At 41.5% G+C, this 17174-nt stretch overlaps 2 protein-coding genes across 2 annotated transcripts; one reads left to right on the top strand and one right to left on the bottom strand.

Annotated features, from left to right (window-relative positions):
- Nucleotides 1–3590: 3590 nt before the first annotated feature.
- On the bottom strand, nucleotides 3591–7185 carry rpl30 (ribosomal protein L30). The gene is made up of 5 exons (XM_030064464.1): nucleotides 7075–7185; nucleotides 6913–6961; nucleotides 6250–6395; nucleotides 4372–4502; nucleotides 3591–3688 (listed from the first exon to the last, which is right to left on the bottom strand). Exons 2-5 carry the CDS (start codon nucleotides 6931–6933, stop codon nucleotides 3636–3638), a joined length of 351 nt encoding a protein of 116 aa, XP_029920324.1. The 5' UTR covers nucleotides 6934–6961; nucleotides 7075–7185; the 3' UTR covers nucleotides 3591–3635.
- Nucleotides 7186–8710: 1525 nt separating this feature from the next.
- LOC115368439 (skin secretory protein xP2) lies at nucleotides 8711–17173 on the top strand. The gene is made up of 4 exons (XM_030064570.1): nucleotides 8711–9080; nucleotides 12768–13076; nucleotides 16491–16544; nucleotides 16652–17173. Exons 1-4 carry the CDS (start codon nucleotides 8990–8992, stop codon nucleotides 16663–16665), a joined length of 468 nt encoding a protein of 155 aa, XP_029920430.1. The 5' UTR covers nucleotides 8711–8989; the 3' UTR covers nucleotides 16666–17173.
- The last annotated feature ends 1 nt before the right edge of the window (nucleotide 17174 follows it).

Here is a 17174-nt window from a genome sequence, read left to right as displayed (position 1 = left end):
ACAGGCTGGCGGATCAGCGAGGATTTACTCGGCTGACTTCCCTGCTTCAAAATGGAGGTTGGCATTACCTTGGGTCTGGCAGCGTCAGACACGCTCACCTACTTTCTGCCTCTGGGACGGGGGAATAAAACAAGTAGGTCATACGCTGTCTCTTTTCTTGCTGGAATGTTTGTCAAACAGTTCAGCACTGTTGATGTGAGAGGGAAAATGGTCTGCAAGTGCAGAAACATGAGCTTCAAAAAGGTGGGTTGTGTCTGAGAGAGGAAACAAAGCCCAAATTGTACTTATGGGAAAATTCATCAGTCGAATTTGTTTGACCTGCATCAGATTTAGAGCAGATCTCGTGAATTTTCTCACTATCACATTCACCTAGCGATACAACTACTAAACTTACTTCATAAGCATAAACATGATCAAGTAGAACTGCATGGACTATATTAGACAAGACAGTCAAACTTTATTTTTCCATCAGCCTGTGCTGTTCTGATACCGTCCAGAAACCATCAAAGCAGTTTATGATCAATAATGCCACTCAACATATGTGAGATAAAACCTATAGCGTCCAGTAAAATGTGGATTTAGGAAAAATCAATGTTACATTCCAGTCAGCTCATGTTAGAAAAAAAGTCTAATACTTCACTCATCTGGGATTGTGTGTAAATGTATAGAATTTAGCAAACAAATTAAGCTCACAAATTCACTATTGAATATATCCCTTTGCCCCAAAAATAAGTGAAGGAAGACTAATAGTTGCTGAAGTAGCTGCAGGCCTACAACAAGCTTCACTTCTGCTTATGGTGCAGGTCGTTCACGCCGGTTAATTCATCTTTGCTCTGAACACCCTCTGGCCCTTGAAATATTGGCCTCGTTTTGTGTAGGGCATCCACTGCACGTGCACAGATCATATGGGATGATTTCATCTGATTTAATTGGGAATCAAGAAAACGGCTTAGCGAGGCAATGAGTGGAAAAACTGGGCCAACCACTCAATGAATGACGGGGGGGGTCGGGCTTATGTCTCTGTCTCTGTGTAGATAAATTACTCCCTGTTGGATGGCCAGGGTTTTAATCTTGGAGGGGGAAAATATCTTCAACTTCTAATCCTGACAACTTGGCATCCCCCTGAGGGAATGAAGGCCACGTGGTTTTAGAGGTGATTCACCCACTGACTTAGTCTAAAATTATAAACATGACCTTTGCATGACAGACTCAAGAAATTAAAAGAGACTGGGAAAACTACTATTGTCATGGAAGGACTTCATAATGCCAGTGTTGGTGTTACTGGCTCCTCCTACATGGTGAGTTTTCTTCCATGTGCTCAGCAAGACAAGGAGACATGAAGCAAAATTCCATTACATGTATATGGTTATTAATATGGAAAAAAAGATGTTTTAAAACACTTTTTGGAGATAATGATAAATCTTGCTTTGGTTTCCTTCACCAAAATAAACAAAATGTCCTACATAGACCTAAAGAAAACCTCAGCTCAACATTTGCCATAACTGCAAAATATAAAGTAGGATGGCATATGAACTCATATGTCATTCAGTTTTTGATAACTTTTCAATTTAGGTGACTGTTGGTATTTGGTTGCCCCGGTGCTGCTGTTTCTTTTCATGATTGTTGAACTCGATCTGACCCATGCAAATCCAATTTGCTTTGAGAATGAAGAGCCTACTGAGGAAACTGCTGATATGATCTCATGCACACATGTGTAGCCCGAGGGTTGCTCATTCGGTGCGTGTGACAACCAGAAGGGTATGTGCAGGATGTTGAACATAAATTATAGAGAGAGGCTGATCTAGTTAATCCACTTGGACTGGTGAAGTACCCTTCAGCAAGGCACTGGGGCCCTTCCAGTGGATTTCTCTGTGGAAACACAAAGCTGCACGTGGGCCTCAGATTGGCAGTGAATACAAAAATATCCATTACTGTGTGAAGGATGAATTAAGTGTGTCTTTCTACTCATCTCTCTCTCTCTGAAGTTAAAAATACACACGGTCACTTGTGCTGGTGTGATGTTCACCACACCACTCGCAGCACAGGTTGGCCACGAGCCCACCAGGCCCCTGCCTGCCAACACGTCCAGAAGATATTCTGATGATGGATTATGATGTTACGCAAGAGCCGAGGTGGTTGTTGATGAAGTCTGAGATCTGAAACAGCTTCATATCCATGCAAAGCATTCAAGTATGACACAGCCTGTGTGTGTCAGCTGTTACTAGGTTCCCACTGATCTTTGCACATCACATAACAACACGTGTCTATGTTTAATTCATGGGCTGTTATTGACTTTTCCATTTCCAGTACTTGGCAACATCTCTGTACTGAGTCCAATTTATTTTTGCTTAGCAACTGGTGCACCAGGCCTGAGTCTAGCTTCCTAAGACAAAGGACATGTCACCAGAACAATTTAGTCAATCACGATCCCTTCAAAATGTTGACACTGCCTTTTGTTTGTTAAAATTGTCTAGTTGTTTCTAATATGACATGTTCACAAAGTTCACCATTGAAGTAAAAAAAAAAAAAAGAAGTGCCTAAATATACACCGCCTTCCTTCAGTTTGAACTCATCTTTAAAATACTGTGTAAAATTTCTTCATCCTCTGATTTAGGACCCTAAACAAGTGCTTTGCTTGTGGTTCACTTGACACCCAGCTGACCAACTATTCACTTTTTGGGTCTGTATATACCTCTTCGCCCTGACCAAGACATCTGACTCTCAGTACGTATGTAGGAGAACTACAACCCAGTAAAGCTTTTAATACCTCTGACAGGAACGCGTCCTTACTCGATTACAGTCAGTCAACAGGCTGCAGCTGATAGTGTGCAGCCGGTCTTCCCCAAGGTTTATGTAAGTGAGAAAAACCATTAGCCAAGATGTATGGTTATGTAATTTTAACATCCACATGGAAAGGTGTTTGTCACATTGGTTTGTGTATAATTGCAAAATCCAATTTGTCAGATTTTCTCACAATTACAATTATGGAGCTTTGTTAAATAAACCAGGTAAATTCTGTTACCTGTTCCCCTGGACGGCTCTTCTGCTAACTCTCCCATAATGAAACCAGCTTTACCAAAACAGAGGGAAATCCCTCTCTCTAGAGCAGGAAAATGCTGGGACCCATCTAGTTTAAGTATCCATGGCCAGCAGATAGGACTGCAGCACCCTCTTGTGGACAAACTGAACTCTGACATAAACACTGGACTTGACACCTGGTCCAGTCCAGCTGCCAATGAGTGTCCGCTTCACAATAAAACTGATTCTGCTGTAATCAGCCCTAATTTCTACACTGACAGCTGTCCCAGCACTAGTCCCAAATTAGTTTTATTAATACGGGATAATTCTCTCAAATTCCACCACTAATTAACAGTTTATTTTAATGCCACTCATCCTTGAGTCTGGTTTGGATGTTAAAAAATTGACTCCTGCGCTCATTTGATGTAGATTCTCACACCTGGTTGGTCTGTGAGGAGTGGAAGACCACATCTGGACAGGCAGGTTCCACCCTTTAAAACAGCATCACCAGCAAAAACCCAATCCCAGGTTTTTCTGCAGCACACAATCAAAAATGAAATCGCAACAACAGGTATCTTTTCAACCAACTTTATTTATAACAATGTGGGGAAACAGCTCTACTGAGCGGGCTGCTGCTGGTCTGGCATGCTCCTGATGATGTCAGAATCGCCTGGAAGAGGAGAGAGCAAACAGTCAGCTACATCAAAATCAATATATTCCAAAATATACAAAACAATGTATATAATTCCCAAATTACCTATTTTAAAACGGCCTGTACGAATACATGAATTTTGAGTTATTGGTTGTTTTTGTTTTCTATAAAAAAAAAGTGGGCCCTTAAAAGACCGTAACAGAAATTAAGAGCTCTAAACAAACTTGAACTTGGAATTGCCATCATTTGGTTAAATGTCTCCAACGCAGCATTCATGTGCTGGCCAGCCAGCGCTGCCAGCTCAGCCTGGTGCTCGACTGTCATTCATCTAGCAAATCACTAGTCCTGATGGATCACTTTCATCAGCACAGCAAACAAGCAGAAAAAATTGCGTACAAGGAAGAGCAGTGGCAGGGAGTACCAAAGAAAACAGTCAAACAGCTGAAACAAACCCCAGGCAGAGGCATGCCCAAACTCTCTGGGTCTCACACTGATGAGCTGACCATGGGTGTGATCACATCACCAATCGATCAGCTCATGTTCAAACGTGGAACCGAGCCAGTTCGGTTTAGTAGGGGTCACTGTCAGCTTGACAGACCCAGAGAAGGAGCCAACAGTTTGTGGTGTTTCAGAGCAGCTTGACAAACTGCCACAGGAAGGGTGATAAACGCCATAATAAGTGGGACGGGGTGGGCACTCACCGGGGTCAATGATGGCCAGTGTGCACACCCTGTAGTATTTGCCGCAGGCTGTGCCAAGTTCAATGTTGTTTCCACTGTAGTGGTGGACGCCAGTCTTGGCCAACATGGCATAGTACTCAATCTCAGATTTCCTGAATAGGTGAAAGAAACAGGAAAAGTGTGAGACAACAAAACACAACCTGACTTTGACAAGAGAGCCACAAAGTTTCAAAGGGACTATCTGGTATACTTTGATGCTGATGTTATGTTGAACTTCAACACAAGATGGATGCAGTGTGACAGAGCATTTTATATCCCTTTCAAACAGACAAGACACCCACTGCTTTATTATGTCTACCAACAGTAGAGAAACTTGGAATTAAAAAGCAACAGTTTGTGTTGAAAATTAGCACAATTCCAGTAATCAGTTGTGATACTACTCCTTATGTAGATTACAGAAGATATCAGAATCTGTAGCTTCTTGAATCAACGCGTCTACTGGCCTGGAAGCCCTGTGGCCCATTTTAATTTCTCTAATAGTAACCACATCATCCTTTTCCTACCCATTCTAAGGAACCCAAACAGCCTTAGTACATGACTTCTATTTTATTAGCATCACCTGTTTAACCCACTATCTGAAAGGTACATAATGTAATGTGAAAGCTAAAGGGATATACAGTCAAAACCCATTCAGCCTAAATAACACCGGACAAGTGCACTAACACAGTGAAAATGTTTGTCATTGCAATACCTCACATGCACTCAAAATGTGCACTAATGAAGCCCTCCTAAAATGCTAAGCAAGTTACTTTCAAATGGTAATGGATACTAACTCCCAATTACTGGTGTGTTGTAATACACATTTTACATTTTGGGCATGTTGACAAAGGCCAGCCATGCATCCCTAAAGACAAGCATGGATGTGAACTGACTTCTGATCATTAGGGCAGTAACAGGAGGCATACCAGTGGCCAGTTCAGAATTAACCAATCTATTAGGGCTGTGCAACATATTGACATTATTTCAATATCATGATATTAGACTAGATATTGGCAGCAATTTTGGATATGGTGTAAGTATTGTCTTTTCCTGTCTTTTTTAAAAGGGCTCCATTACAGTACAGGGATGTAATTTTCTGAACTTATTAGACTGTTGTAGGTGTTCTTACGTTTGTTTCTACCTGCTTGGTCATCATATCCACATGAGCAATAACCATTTACCAAAAATCTCTTGTATGTAAATATCTTATGAACGCACCAATAGTCATCCCTACAATATCACCACAATATAGTTATTGAGGTACTGGATCAAATATGATCTTATATTTGATTCCGTCCACATCGGCCAGCCCTGCAGTCTATAAGTCCCACATAATCCAACGAGCAAGCAACCTGCTGTTCAGACACAGGGCCATCACCAAGCTGTCAACATCATGCTTGATGCAGTGGATAAAAATGTAAGCAGAAAAAAAAATTCTCTTTACCCTAAACTATACGCTTTGTTCCTTAAGTGAGTCATTTTGCATCTGATCCCCTCATTAATTTAAATCTGTATGCAAATATTGTAAATAAAACAATTTCACGGGAACACATACAATCAGCTGCTTCATAAAAAAGGCTACTCTGAGCAATGAATATATTATTTGTGTTTGGAAACTTGCAGTAGCAGCTGACAACAAATAGACCTGCTCCTGTCATACACAATAATTTTAGGCAAAAAAAAAAAAAAAATCTAAGGGGCTAATGTCTAATTTCGATAACAAGCCAAAGCTCATGCCTTGGACACTGGAGATGATGTGAATACATATTCTACTGCCTCCACTGACGTGAAGATGAAATAACCAGCTGTATTATTTCCACCCAGCCATGAGCTGCAGCAGAGTGAGCCGGAGCCGGATACCTGAGGGCCGGGCAGTTGTTGGCCAGGATGACCAGCTTGGCTTTCCCCTGGCGGATCATCTTCTGGGACTGCTTGTAGCCCAGGACATACTTGCCACTCTTCATCACCAGCTGGAGCCGGGAGTTGATGGACTCCATGGACTTTTTCTAAAACGAAACACGGGAGGAATCCTGTCAGTACCGCTATCACTTCAACTCTGTGCACGCTCACTAGCGAGCCTCGCAGAAAGCTCGGTGACATGCTCTCCAAAACGACATAACAATGAAAATACAAGTCCGTGTTTAGTTTGTATGCACTGACACGGTGAGCACATGCGGTAAAATGACTTACTGTACGTATACGAAATGCTGCCAAATTCATATTACTGCTGTTTTATCCAATAACAGAGCTAGCGAACCAAATTAGCCGCAACGCTGGAGGCTGACTTTAGCATACGTTGTTAAACAATTAGCTTGACATACTGCACAAGGCCACATGGAGAGACGGCTGGTTGACATAATAACAGCGTGTAGCACCGCTTCTACATGATTTTGTACATGTTATATTTGTGAAAGCTGTGTTGGTGGTTGCTACAGTGCTAGCAGGCCCGGACAGAGACGTGTTTCCACGTGAAGCCGGAGCCTGGCGGCGGCGTGTACCACGGCCCGACACACCGACACTCACCGTCTTCTTTGCGGCCACCATGTTTGCTGTTTAGTCCGATCCGGCCGACCTGGAGGCGACAGGGGGAAGCAGAAAGGTCTCGTTAACACTCGGGTGAGAAGAAAGCACAAAATCAGGCAAATCCTAATGAGTTTTAATCATAAAACGCAGAGCTCGTCTTACTGTTAACTTATCGCCAATATGGCCTCGGAGAGAAAGGAAGTCCCATGGTGCACCGCGCTCCTATCCGCCCGTTCTCGCGGCCCCGCGTGAACGAGCGCTGCGCACGAGCTCTGATCGTCGCGGACAGCGCATCGAGAACAGCAACGGAGAGTCACGGTGCAGATGACTTGTAGATCTGACAACCTGCCCAGCGCGTCAACGAGAAATCCGTGATGTCGCGAGAACAAGAAGTTAACTAACGTGCTGTCAACTCAAGAGGTGGTTCATGAACCCACTTTATTATTTCTGTATTTATTGTTGGATTATTTTTGTAGGATTAATGCATATGTTCATGCAAAATGCACATAATGCATATACCTTTTTTACAACTAGGATTAATGCACAAGTGAGATTAATGTACACATTTATACAAGATGCACATACTTTTTTCCCCACAAATTTCAAATGCACATATTTTTATATTTCTTTTTCTTTATTTCTTCTAATTTCACCTATGCTTATAATGTATTTTTCTCTTAAGAATGTGAGCAACTCCAGCTGACAGCATTTCCTCACGGAGATCCAATAAAGTATTTCTGATTCAGATTCTGCTTCTGAAGTGGTCTCATAATTACAGATGAGAGCTGTAATGCAAAAAAAAAAAAAAAAAGTAGTTTAACAAGATTGCAAACAAATAATTAATCTACAACCAATCAATAAGCAGTCCAAGAGGGTGGGGGGGTGGGGGGGTGGGGGGGGGGGTATTATATATTTTTTTTATTATTACATTTGATTTTTTCAAGGCAATTAATTCACATACAACAACAATTTTAAAATATGTATTGACAACATGCAAGGTTTTTCTTCTATATAAAATTCAGAGGTGGCCACCTTTCTTAAACTTTGTGGCAGTGCAATTCTCCCCAACCCTTGACATGATGGAGTTACCATAGGAATACAACAGAAATATATTACAGCCGACAATGTAAATGTCCACTCGTTTCACCACTGTCTGGGTTTACCTTTCTTTTTTTTTTTCTTAAACCTCATCTGTCATTTCTGACACATCAGAGCCAGGACAGAGGGAGACTCCCCACCCACCTGCGCATTTAGAGGTCCAGTCTGTAATAATTTACAGATGTGAAATACATTTAAAGTAACTGGCGGCGCATTAAAATGAGGCTGGAGTGAGCAAGAATATCTCCTTTTGTCAAATGCCTGGTGCCTGTTAAATGCAATTTTATTTTTTATTTTATTTTTTATTTATTTTATGTGGAAGGAGTACCAGCAAAGTAAGAATTTCATTGTATGGTGTTACCATTTTTTTTTTTTTTTACTGTGCCCCCTTCTCCCTCCCTCTCAATCTCTCTCTCTCTTACAAAAAAAAAAAAAAAAAAAAAAACTGCAAATACAAACGGGAGACATTTTAATGCCAGGTGTGACTGACAGCTGTCCACTTGTGATCGGATCGCCTAAGACGCGTTGTAGCACCAAGTGGAGACAGGGCCTCCGACAGCGGGGTTAGTCCCCCCCGTCCCGATAGGTGGCAACTGCGCACTGACTGAACAGGCTTCTGGGTCTCCCTGCTTGTGCCTCTTGGAAACAGCCAAGCCTACAGGACACAACACACCGTGCATCTCACTGGCGCTGCGAACTGTTTAGGAACTTGTCGGCACGACCCAAAGTCCTGAGCACACCTCTTTACGCGGAACAGCTGCCTCCACCGGTGCGCAATTACGCACGGGGCTGGAGGAATCCGACCAGCGGCCTGTTTCCTTCCCGTTTTTTTTTTTTTTTTTTTTTTTCGCTGTCCACAGTTTGGAGTCCTCTCCATTTATAGAGACTATCTATGCACGACGTCATCGCCGCATGTGGCACCTTTCCACAGCTGGAACTCTGAAGTTCACTCCGCAGTCCTCTATGTGCAGGAGACAGGATGGGCTGCTCCACCAGTTCCCAAACTGCAGCCGTAGACACGACTCGACCCAGCGCTAAGCCCGAGGAGAGCAACGGAGCCAGCACGACAGGTGAGCTCACCTGAGGCGCAAACACACCTCACATCCAGACAAACTCCACTGTATGTTCAGAGATATATCGCTAATAAACTAAAAAAGAAAACATGTATTAGTAAATGACATTCGAAATATTCAAGTGGCCAAAATATAGGCCTATATGGATTATACATAATTATTATTAGACCTAGATATAGCTTTGTCAACAGAGTATTGGAGGGGAAAAAAAAAAAAAAAACAATTTACACCAGCTGTATTTTTGGCCAGGTTTTGCAAAGTTTGAAAAAATATCTAAAGATTTTAGATTTCAGATTTCCATAAATATTTGTTTTTGTTTGTTTATCTTGTAGTATGAGCAAACAGGGCTGGCACTGACCAACTTCACTTGAGGGATGTTAATAACATTTATGTGCCAGACTTATACCAGGCTTATTCAATAGGTTTCAACACAATTATTTCATTCAAATGTATTTATAAAATTAATCTCAAAGTAACATGCATGGATCTAAAATATGTTGTTGGAAATGAGTTTTCATAAGTGAAAAGTTCATTGGCATCCATATAATGATAGGTCTAAAAAAAAGTAGCTATTGGCATTTTTCTCCTTAAACAACATTGTGGTTTTCTTTTTGACGCCACTATCCTTATTGTAACCAGCCAGAGATCCACTAGGACAGCATGGGGATGTCTAATGTCATTGTTTAACACACTGGCTCCTGGCTCTGTCCTCCCTGAGAGAGACGTTGGCATGGGTGGGGATTCGGTGACAGTCTATGGTTTCAAAAGGAAATGGAGAAGCCGCTGTGGACACTACCTTTCTTGTCCTGGGTCAGACATGGCCAGCTGTGGCGCAAAGTAGCACACGTTTAAAGGTAAATCCTCAATACTGGATGTTGTGGGTGTGTTTTACAGCTACCACCTTAAAGCAGGCAGTGTTTCAGGACTTAACCTGTGCAGAAGGACGCGTCTGTGGAGGAATCACCCAGTGTTTCCTCAGGGATTGCCAAAGTTTAGTTTTACTAAAACCATGACTGAGAACAGTTTGAGAGAAGTGAGGAATAAATAGGTGATAAAATTCACTCAGTGGGACATCCTCTCTCTTGTTCTCATCATCTCTCTGCAGTCCTTTTATGGATATGATGGTATTTGTGCCAGTAAAAGGTAACCTTGGAGACACATAAAAACAATTAGCATACAAGGCTTGATTAAGAATCACACAGTTATTTCGAGGTGATGATGGCGGAGCTTCAGAGCACCTTTGCAAGTCTTTCTCTCACCTGAACGACATGAAGGCATTCATGTTATCATGGTCTTGGAAGTCAAATTGAAATTTGGCTGGGATGTTTTCTTGATTTTGCATTGGCTCCTTTCCACGGCCCGGTGCCACTTTCAAGGAAGAGGAATGGCATTTATTAACCTGAGGTTTATCCATTTGTAACACTTGAGAGTTTGTCATTCACGGAACTTCAAAGTCACTCTTAGCCTTTAATAATGTTTAAAAATTTCGGCTGCCTTGAGACCATTGCTCAGCAAAGATCATTTTAAAGAAGGGGTTGTCACGTGAAGTTTTTCATTTTTAAATATGCTTTTCATTTCTAGACATTATTTCAGTATCAGGTGTAATGTCCAAAAACATACATCTGGTCATCGTCCTGAATTTCATTCAGTGAAACATTTCTGTATCACATTTATTGTGAAAAGTTCCTAACAGTATCACCTCTTTTTTAAGCAGCCACATATATTTGCTCAGGTCAAAGCAATTGCCTCTGAGGACATGGCTTATATATTCCATGCAAATATTTCAAATGCAAATTGACCCAAAGGGAAGTGATTACAAAGTTCTGGAAAGCACACCTAGCTTTCCATGGAGCAATGCTCTGTGGGTTTGAGCCTGTTAATGTGTATAAATGAGCATCCACATAATCATTAACACTTTGTCATTCAGATTATGTGTCAGCTTAAAGTGAACTCAAACCTTTTTTTTCCCCCTTGCATGATTATGTGCTGCGCCAAGTAACAGAGGAGAATATGCGTTCCTGTTCCACTTATTTCAACTAAATTACAGTTGATCGGCTAGAATGCTGTTTGGGGATATTTGAGGAGAGTTGCACACATTCCTGTTGCTCCTCTACATTTTGGTGAAATGTGGTTACTTTTCATGGTCCAGTGATCAGACACCAAAGTTCAAACTCTGCCTTAGAGGCCCTTCTGCTTGTATCAGCTTCTTACATTCCCAGAGGTTCTGCTCTGCAAGTATTAAATATGAGTGAATCCAACACAGCATAAAATATAAAAACATAAAAACATAAAAAACAGCATCCTCTTCTTTTTTCCCTGTCAAAACATATGCAGAATGATTGTGTTTTTCTTTAGATGTATCCTTACACACTGCTCCAGAGTCGTATAATGTTAGAGTTCTGCAAATGAACTTCAAAAGGGGCCTAAATAGTGTACAATGGTCCCAAAACTGTTTTCACTGTTGCCCAGCATGCATAGCAGAAATTCAGCTTTCCGTTAAGTCACATTAATGATGAGTTTGTAACTCTGTTGGTTTTGGTTCCACAATATCTGCTGCCATCACATTAGCAAACAGGGAAATCCAAGACAATGGTATTAATGCTCCAGTCTCTCTCTGAAATCGTGGCATTCGTTTTCTGATACCTGCATGACTGGGTCTGAGTGTGTTTGTTTGTGTTGGCTTGCAGTCACCATAGACTTTAATACCACACCACAGCCGAATGTGCTGCTATTGTTCTGTGTTGCCATGAGGTTAACTCTTTGTGAGGTGAAGTGGAAGACATTTTAATAACAGAGCCATTTGAGGGAAGTTTTTTGTCCTCAAAGCAGCTTTCCATACCGCAAGCGCACGCATGTTTTGCATAGGTTATTCTACTGGAAAGTTAACACCGACCCTGACCCCGGTGTCATACTCTATCTCGGATTAGCTCTTGAGGTGATGAATTTTCTTGTGTAGATATGTGGCTTCATAAACGTGACGCAACAGAACTCAACTCTTACCCTGGTCACTCACAATATTTTTGCCGTTATTACATCCACACTCATTGTCTCATCAGTCTTAGCTACATGAGCAGCGTCATTAAGGTGCAGTGTAGTGGTTTTCAAAATGGGGCTCAGGGACCCCCCAGGCATCCTTGAGTGACTTTCAAGGGGCTCACAGCAAAATGAGGAATATCTTGTAATTTGATTTACTGGAAATTGTTATAGTACACAAAAGTATAAGTCATTACTTTAACATTATGTTTCACTCCCACTATTTTGAACCTATTTGTCAGTTCAAATTGTTCAGTTCAGTTGTTCAAGTATGGCATCTGAACAAGTCATTCTTTATCATAAACCAAAATATATTTTCATATCAGATCTTCCTGGAAAATGGTCATTCTTCAGTGGAGCTGTCCAACTGTCAGTAAATGCAGACTGCATAGCAACAGATTATTACATAATACATGGACAGGTTTTCCTGTCATGCAAATATATGTCTATTTATATGTGCAACAGTTATGAGAGTGAGTGTAGCTTACTGTGCATTTGCTAATTTATCATTGATAAACTACTTGGGAGACTTTGAAGTACTGCAGATACTGATGTAAGATATTTAGCATATACTCAACAGCATATCTAATTATATGATATGATATCTATGATATCTAATTAATACTGTTATAATCTTTGTATTCTTGCCAGGTGCAGCAAATGAGAATGGCAAAGTAACTGAGGACAGTGAAACTATTCCTGACCAGACCCCTGCAGAAGGGGCTGCTAAGCCCGCTGAAGAAGTGGCCATAGCTGCCAAGTCTGCAGAGAGCACCTCCGCAGCTCCACCGGCAGCAGAGGAGGCGCAGCCTGATGCAGCCAGTAAGCCTGCAGAGGCAGCTGCAGCACCAGAGGCAGCCGCAGCACCGGAGGCAGCCGCTGCACCAGAGGAAGCTCCTCCGGCGGCAGCAGACGCTGCTGCCAGCTCCTCAGAGCCTGCACCTGCAGCTCCTGATCAAGGTGAGTGTGAGATGGTGTTGTGGCAGGTCAGAGACACAGTTTACATCCTGGAGAGAACTGTTTTAAGATCACTTTAGTAAACTATGGACTGAAGATGAATGTACTTTAGATGCAGTGGCCCTTTAATCCTTATCATACTGAGTAGAAAATGAATGATCTTTCATCAGACTTTCATCATTATTCATCTTCTGCTGTATCCTATGCAAATGACATATTTCGATGCTCCATCTCCTAACACTGAACTGTGTGATGGTTTAGTTATATGTATCAGACTCACTGACTTCTAATTCTATCCTTATCACTTAACAAAGTTGATAAGGATGGAATTACACACTTGTATATGTGTGTATGTGTGTGTAGGGGAGGGAGAAGTCAATCTGCCTTTATCAAACCTTTGTTGACAAGTTGCATCACCGCCTCTGGCCCAACTGTTTATTCTAATGGAAAACATTTTGAAGTATATGAGATTCCATATGTTTTAGGGATTAAAGGGTTAAAAGCAGCTTAGGCTTAGAGGAGTTTTCTTGTCACATCACAATCCATGCCTGTGAACCTGCCCTGGCCACAATAGGTAGAAAACAACGCTCAGTTTTTGTGTTAGCGTGCCTCTACCAGGGAAAAGGGAACTTCCATAAGGACACAATGTACAAATGATTGTGTTGACCAGCAGTAACCTGAGCAGCGCTCCACCTTCTGCATCATGACCCAGTGAACAAGGGCAGCCATGGTGCCCAGGTGAATAACGTCCCTTTCCCCAGACCCTTCCCAGTCCCTTTACAATGACTGTTACCAGGTGGTATCCAACACACAGACATTACTTAGGCTTTTAATGAACACACTGGCGGAGACACCGACGTGTGTTTTTAGATGTCATGGCCAATTACTTTAGTTAGCACCAAGACATCTCATGAGGATCAGTGATTAAACAACACTTAAAAATCTTAAACTGTCAAGAGTGTGACAGTATGCCTAATTTCATGCTTGTTTGGACTCACGTTTTTTTTGCCTCTCATTGTAATCTAGACATTGAAAAACTGTTTATAATACGGTTTCTCATCTCCTCCTCTTGGTATGCTGGTAGTATAAGGATCTTAGCTGGCCAGGTGGAGGAAAAGCATGCTGAATGTAGTGTAAGATATCATTTTTCATTTTTGATTTACTGTTTCAGAATGTGTGCTTGTGAAGTGAAGAGGTGAAGTGAATGTGATATGCCTTGGCAATTAGGTTTCATGCTTTCCAACCGGTTGGCCTGGGCTCAACTCCTAGTATGGGAAAGCCATCAGCAAAGGTCAAACATGACTTACAGCTGATAGGCTGCATATATGATAACACACATAATGATGGATTGAGAGAGCAAGAGAACAATAGGATGAGGTGCAATGCTGAATGTAAACCAGTCTAGTAAAGCTTGGTGAGCCTCATTGCCACTTCAGCCACCCACACTAAATGTGCTCAGGATACTAGTAAGATATTTTAAATGAAAGTGCTCATACTGTGGCATACGGCAATGTTCCTGGCCCTCTGGTGACAGACTGTGTGTCTCAGAGGAGCAGGCTAATTCTTAATAACAGTGTGTGAAATTTAACAATTTGTGCTGTAAAAGCTACCACAGCAGTTCAGGGGAAAAGTGCAGGGCTGCACCTGGCATACAGAGAGCGACTTTACACAGGACAGCATTACATCCACTGCTATCAATTCACTTACTGCCTCATGATGCAAATGACCAGCAGGCCACACACTCCTGATGTTAAGTCTTTATTATCCTGTTTGTCTCATGCAAAATCTTTGACCCGGTCATGTAGGGTCATGTATATAAAAGCAGGAAGGAAACAGTTGAGCTTAGAAACTGTGAATATAATCAACCCACTAAGCGATAGGGAATTTATTTTGCATCCTTGGATAATCATCAAGTAGTTCCACAAAAATTAAATAAAATTTATTTAAATAATAAATTAAAATTAAAAATCTATTGTCATGGTTTACTCATAGCTTCCAGTTTCGACATGGATGTGAAGCTGTGTTTCAGCTCTCCCTTCACAAGCAAAGAGCCATGCTGTGTAGGCACAGTTCCTACACCAGAGTCCACTGCTGTAGGGACTTTTTTTTTTTTTACTGTCATTTGAAACTTTTCTGCTTTTTATCTCAGGACTGGGTTTGTGGAAATCATTTCATATGTTGGAGTTGTATCCAACAGTTTCAGCATGGTGTGCTGTTGTTTAAATCTGGTTTTAAAAATGGCTTAGCAGTACACTTAACAACAACAGCAGTATGAATTATTGCAATCAGTATGAAGATTATAGAGTGACTTTTATATTTGGCACATAAAAAAATGACACTAGTGTATCCATATTTTCCCCAGTGTAGAAAACCATCATCCAGTCTGGTGTAGCTGTAAAATATGCCGCATTTCCCTTAATTTAAAACTGTGGTCTTGATAAGATTTATCTCTCTTTGATCTTGGTCCTCACTTGATCTCGACCCCCCTCTGGTCTTCAATTTGACCACAGTCCCGGTACAGGGTCAGTCCTGCCAGCACTTTGTTGTCGGCCTGGTGTCATTAAGGTGCAATCTGAGTCCACAGAGAAACTAGAGCATGCCAACACACACAGGGCTGCCAGTGACGAATGATGTCAGGGCCGCTGAGCCACCGAGCCTCCCTGCCTCCTTTTCACAGCCAATGAAGAAACAGGATCGTGTGTCGCATTAGCGCAGCGGACATGGCAGCTCTTCCACTTTTGAATCAGGTGGTTCTTGGGGTAGAATTGGCTTAGTGGGGAGAAAAAAGGCTCCAAGTCTTTGAGAGATTCCTGTGGAAACTATGAGGCAATGCAGCAACACACGTGGATGCCACTGGATCGAAGTGATAAATGCGTTTTTCCTTTGTGTATTATTGCCATGGTTTCACAAACACAGATTAAATCATGATCCAGGCTACATAATTCCTTCAAAATGCCATATCTGATGTTATTACCTTGATTTTTTTTTTCAAGTACTGGCTCACTCTAAATGTGTTGTACTGGCTGGTCTTAACCTTTTTCATTTCTCCCATCCGTGAGTGCATCCTTACAAATGCATGCTGCACAGTTGAGCTTTGTTCAAACCTACAGAACTTTATTTTAACTTCTAGCTGAGACCCCAAAGTTTCCAAAGATACAACCCATGTGCTTCTAAATTACAGGGAAATGCGTATAAACAAGCACAAGACATATAAAAATTTATATTTGTATTATTACTGCTTTTGTGAAACCTTGCAAATGGAAAATACAGAATATGAATGTAGCATTATTGTGCAATGTAGAAAAACTGTCTTTTCTAACTTTGAAGCAACTTCAGGGGAAATTAAAAGGGAAATCAGAGTTTAAATGTGTTTGGTATTCACATGAACAAATCTCTCTCTCTCCCTTTCGGAAACAGGAAGTGCTGAAGCCACGGGTCCCCAACCAGAGCCCAAAACAGAAGAGACACCCGGTGAGCAGGGCTGTATAGTTTCAAGTTCACATATAAAGCCACACACTGTCACATCAATATGTCAGCATCAAAACGTTACTGAGACATTTCCACCTTTGTGCTTTCAGCTCCCAGTGAGTGAGGTGCAGCTAATGTGGATGGCTGAACATCTGCGCAAGTGTCCTACCTTGTCTGTCTGTGTGTGTGTGTGTGTGTGTGTGCATGTTGCGTATGTGTGTGTACGAGAGTGTTGGTGAGAAAGACATCGCCTCGTTGCCAAGATGCAGACCTTGTGACAGCTACTTTCAGTCAGGGTCCCTCAGTCATCACCGTGCCTTCTCCTCCTCACGATTGTGTCCGGCTGCAATTTCTGCTTGTATATAGAGAAACTTCCAGAGCACTTAGTGGGTGTGTTTATTTTAAGAGGATATAATCATTTGAGAATTACTCTGGTGATTTAAAAAAAAAAAAAAGTTTCATTCATATTTATTCCCTGTATAGAAATTCAGTTATCATGATATATTTCTCATCATGAATCAGGAATCTTGCTTGAATCCATGAACCAATTCTCTACTTTTCTACGAAATTACAGTTATAAGAAGAGCAAAGCCAAAATACATTTGATCTTAAAACGGCATTCTGTTTGGGTAG

Source organism: Myripristis murdjan, chromosome 11 (genome assembly GCF_902150065.1).
Source record: "Myripristis murdjan chromosome 11, fMyrMur1.1, whole genome shotgun sequence".
NCBI lineage: Eukaryota > Metazoa > Chordata > Actinopteri > Holocentriformes > Holocentridae > Myripristis > Myripristis murdjan.
The sequence above is the reverse complement of the archived record's forward strand: the minus strand, read 5'-3'. Positions and strand labels throughout refer to the sequence as shown.

What these genes read in the sequence shown, in the direction of transcription:
- rpl30 (XM_030064464.1), bottom strand. Translation starts at nt 6,933, where the DNA reads ATGGTGGCCGCAAAGAAGACG. An exon ending in TGGTGGCCGCAAAGAAGACG is followed by an intron (nt 6,396 to 6,912) that starts GTGAGTGTCGGT and finishes GTTTCGTTTTAG; the next exon opens with AAAAAGTCCATGGAGTCCAT. An exon ending in ACTGGCCATCATTGACCCCG is followed by an intron (nt 3,689 to 4,371) that starts GTGAGTGCCCAC and finishes CTCCTCTTCCAG; the next exon opens with GCGATTCTGACATCATCAGG.
- LOC115368439 (XM_030064570.1), top strand. Translation starts at nt 8,990, where the DNA reads ATGGGCTGCTCCACCAGTTCCCAAACTGCAGCCGTAGACACGACTCGA. An exon ending in CAACGGAGCCAGCACGACAG is followed by an intron (nt 9,081 to 12,767) that starts GTGAGCTCACCT and finishes TATTCTTGCCAG; the next exon opens with GTGCAGCAAATGAGAATGGC. An exon ending in ACCTGCAGCTCCTGATCAAG is followed by an intron (nt 13,077 to 16,490) that starts GTGAGTGTGAGA and finishes TTTCGGAAACAG; the next exon opens with GAAGTGCTGAAGCCACGGGT.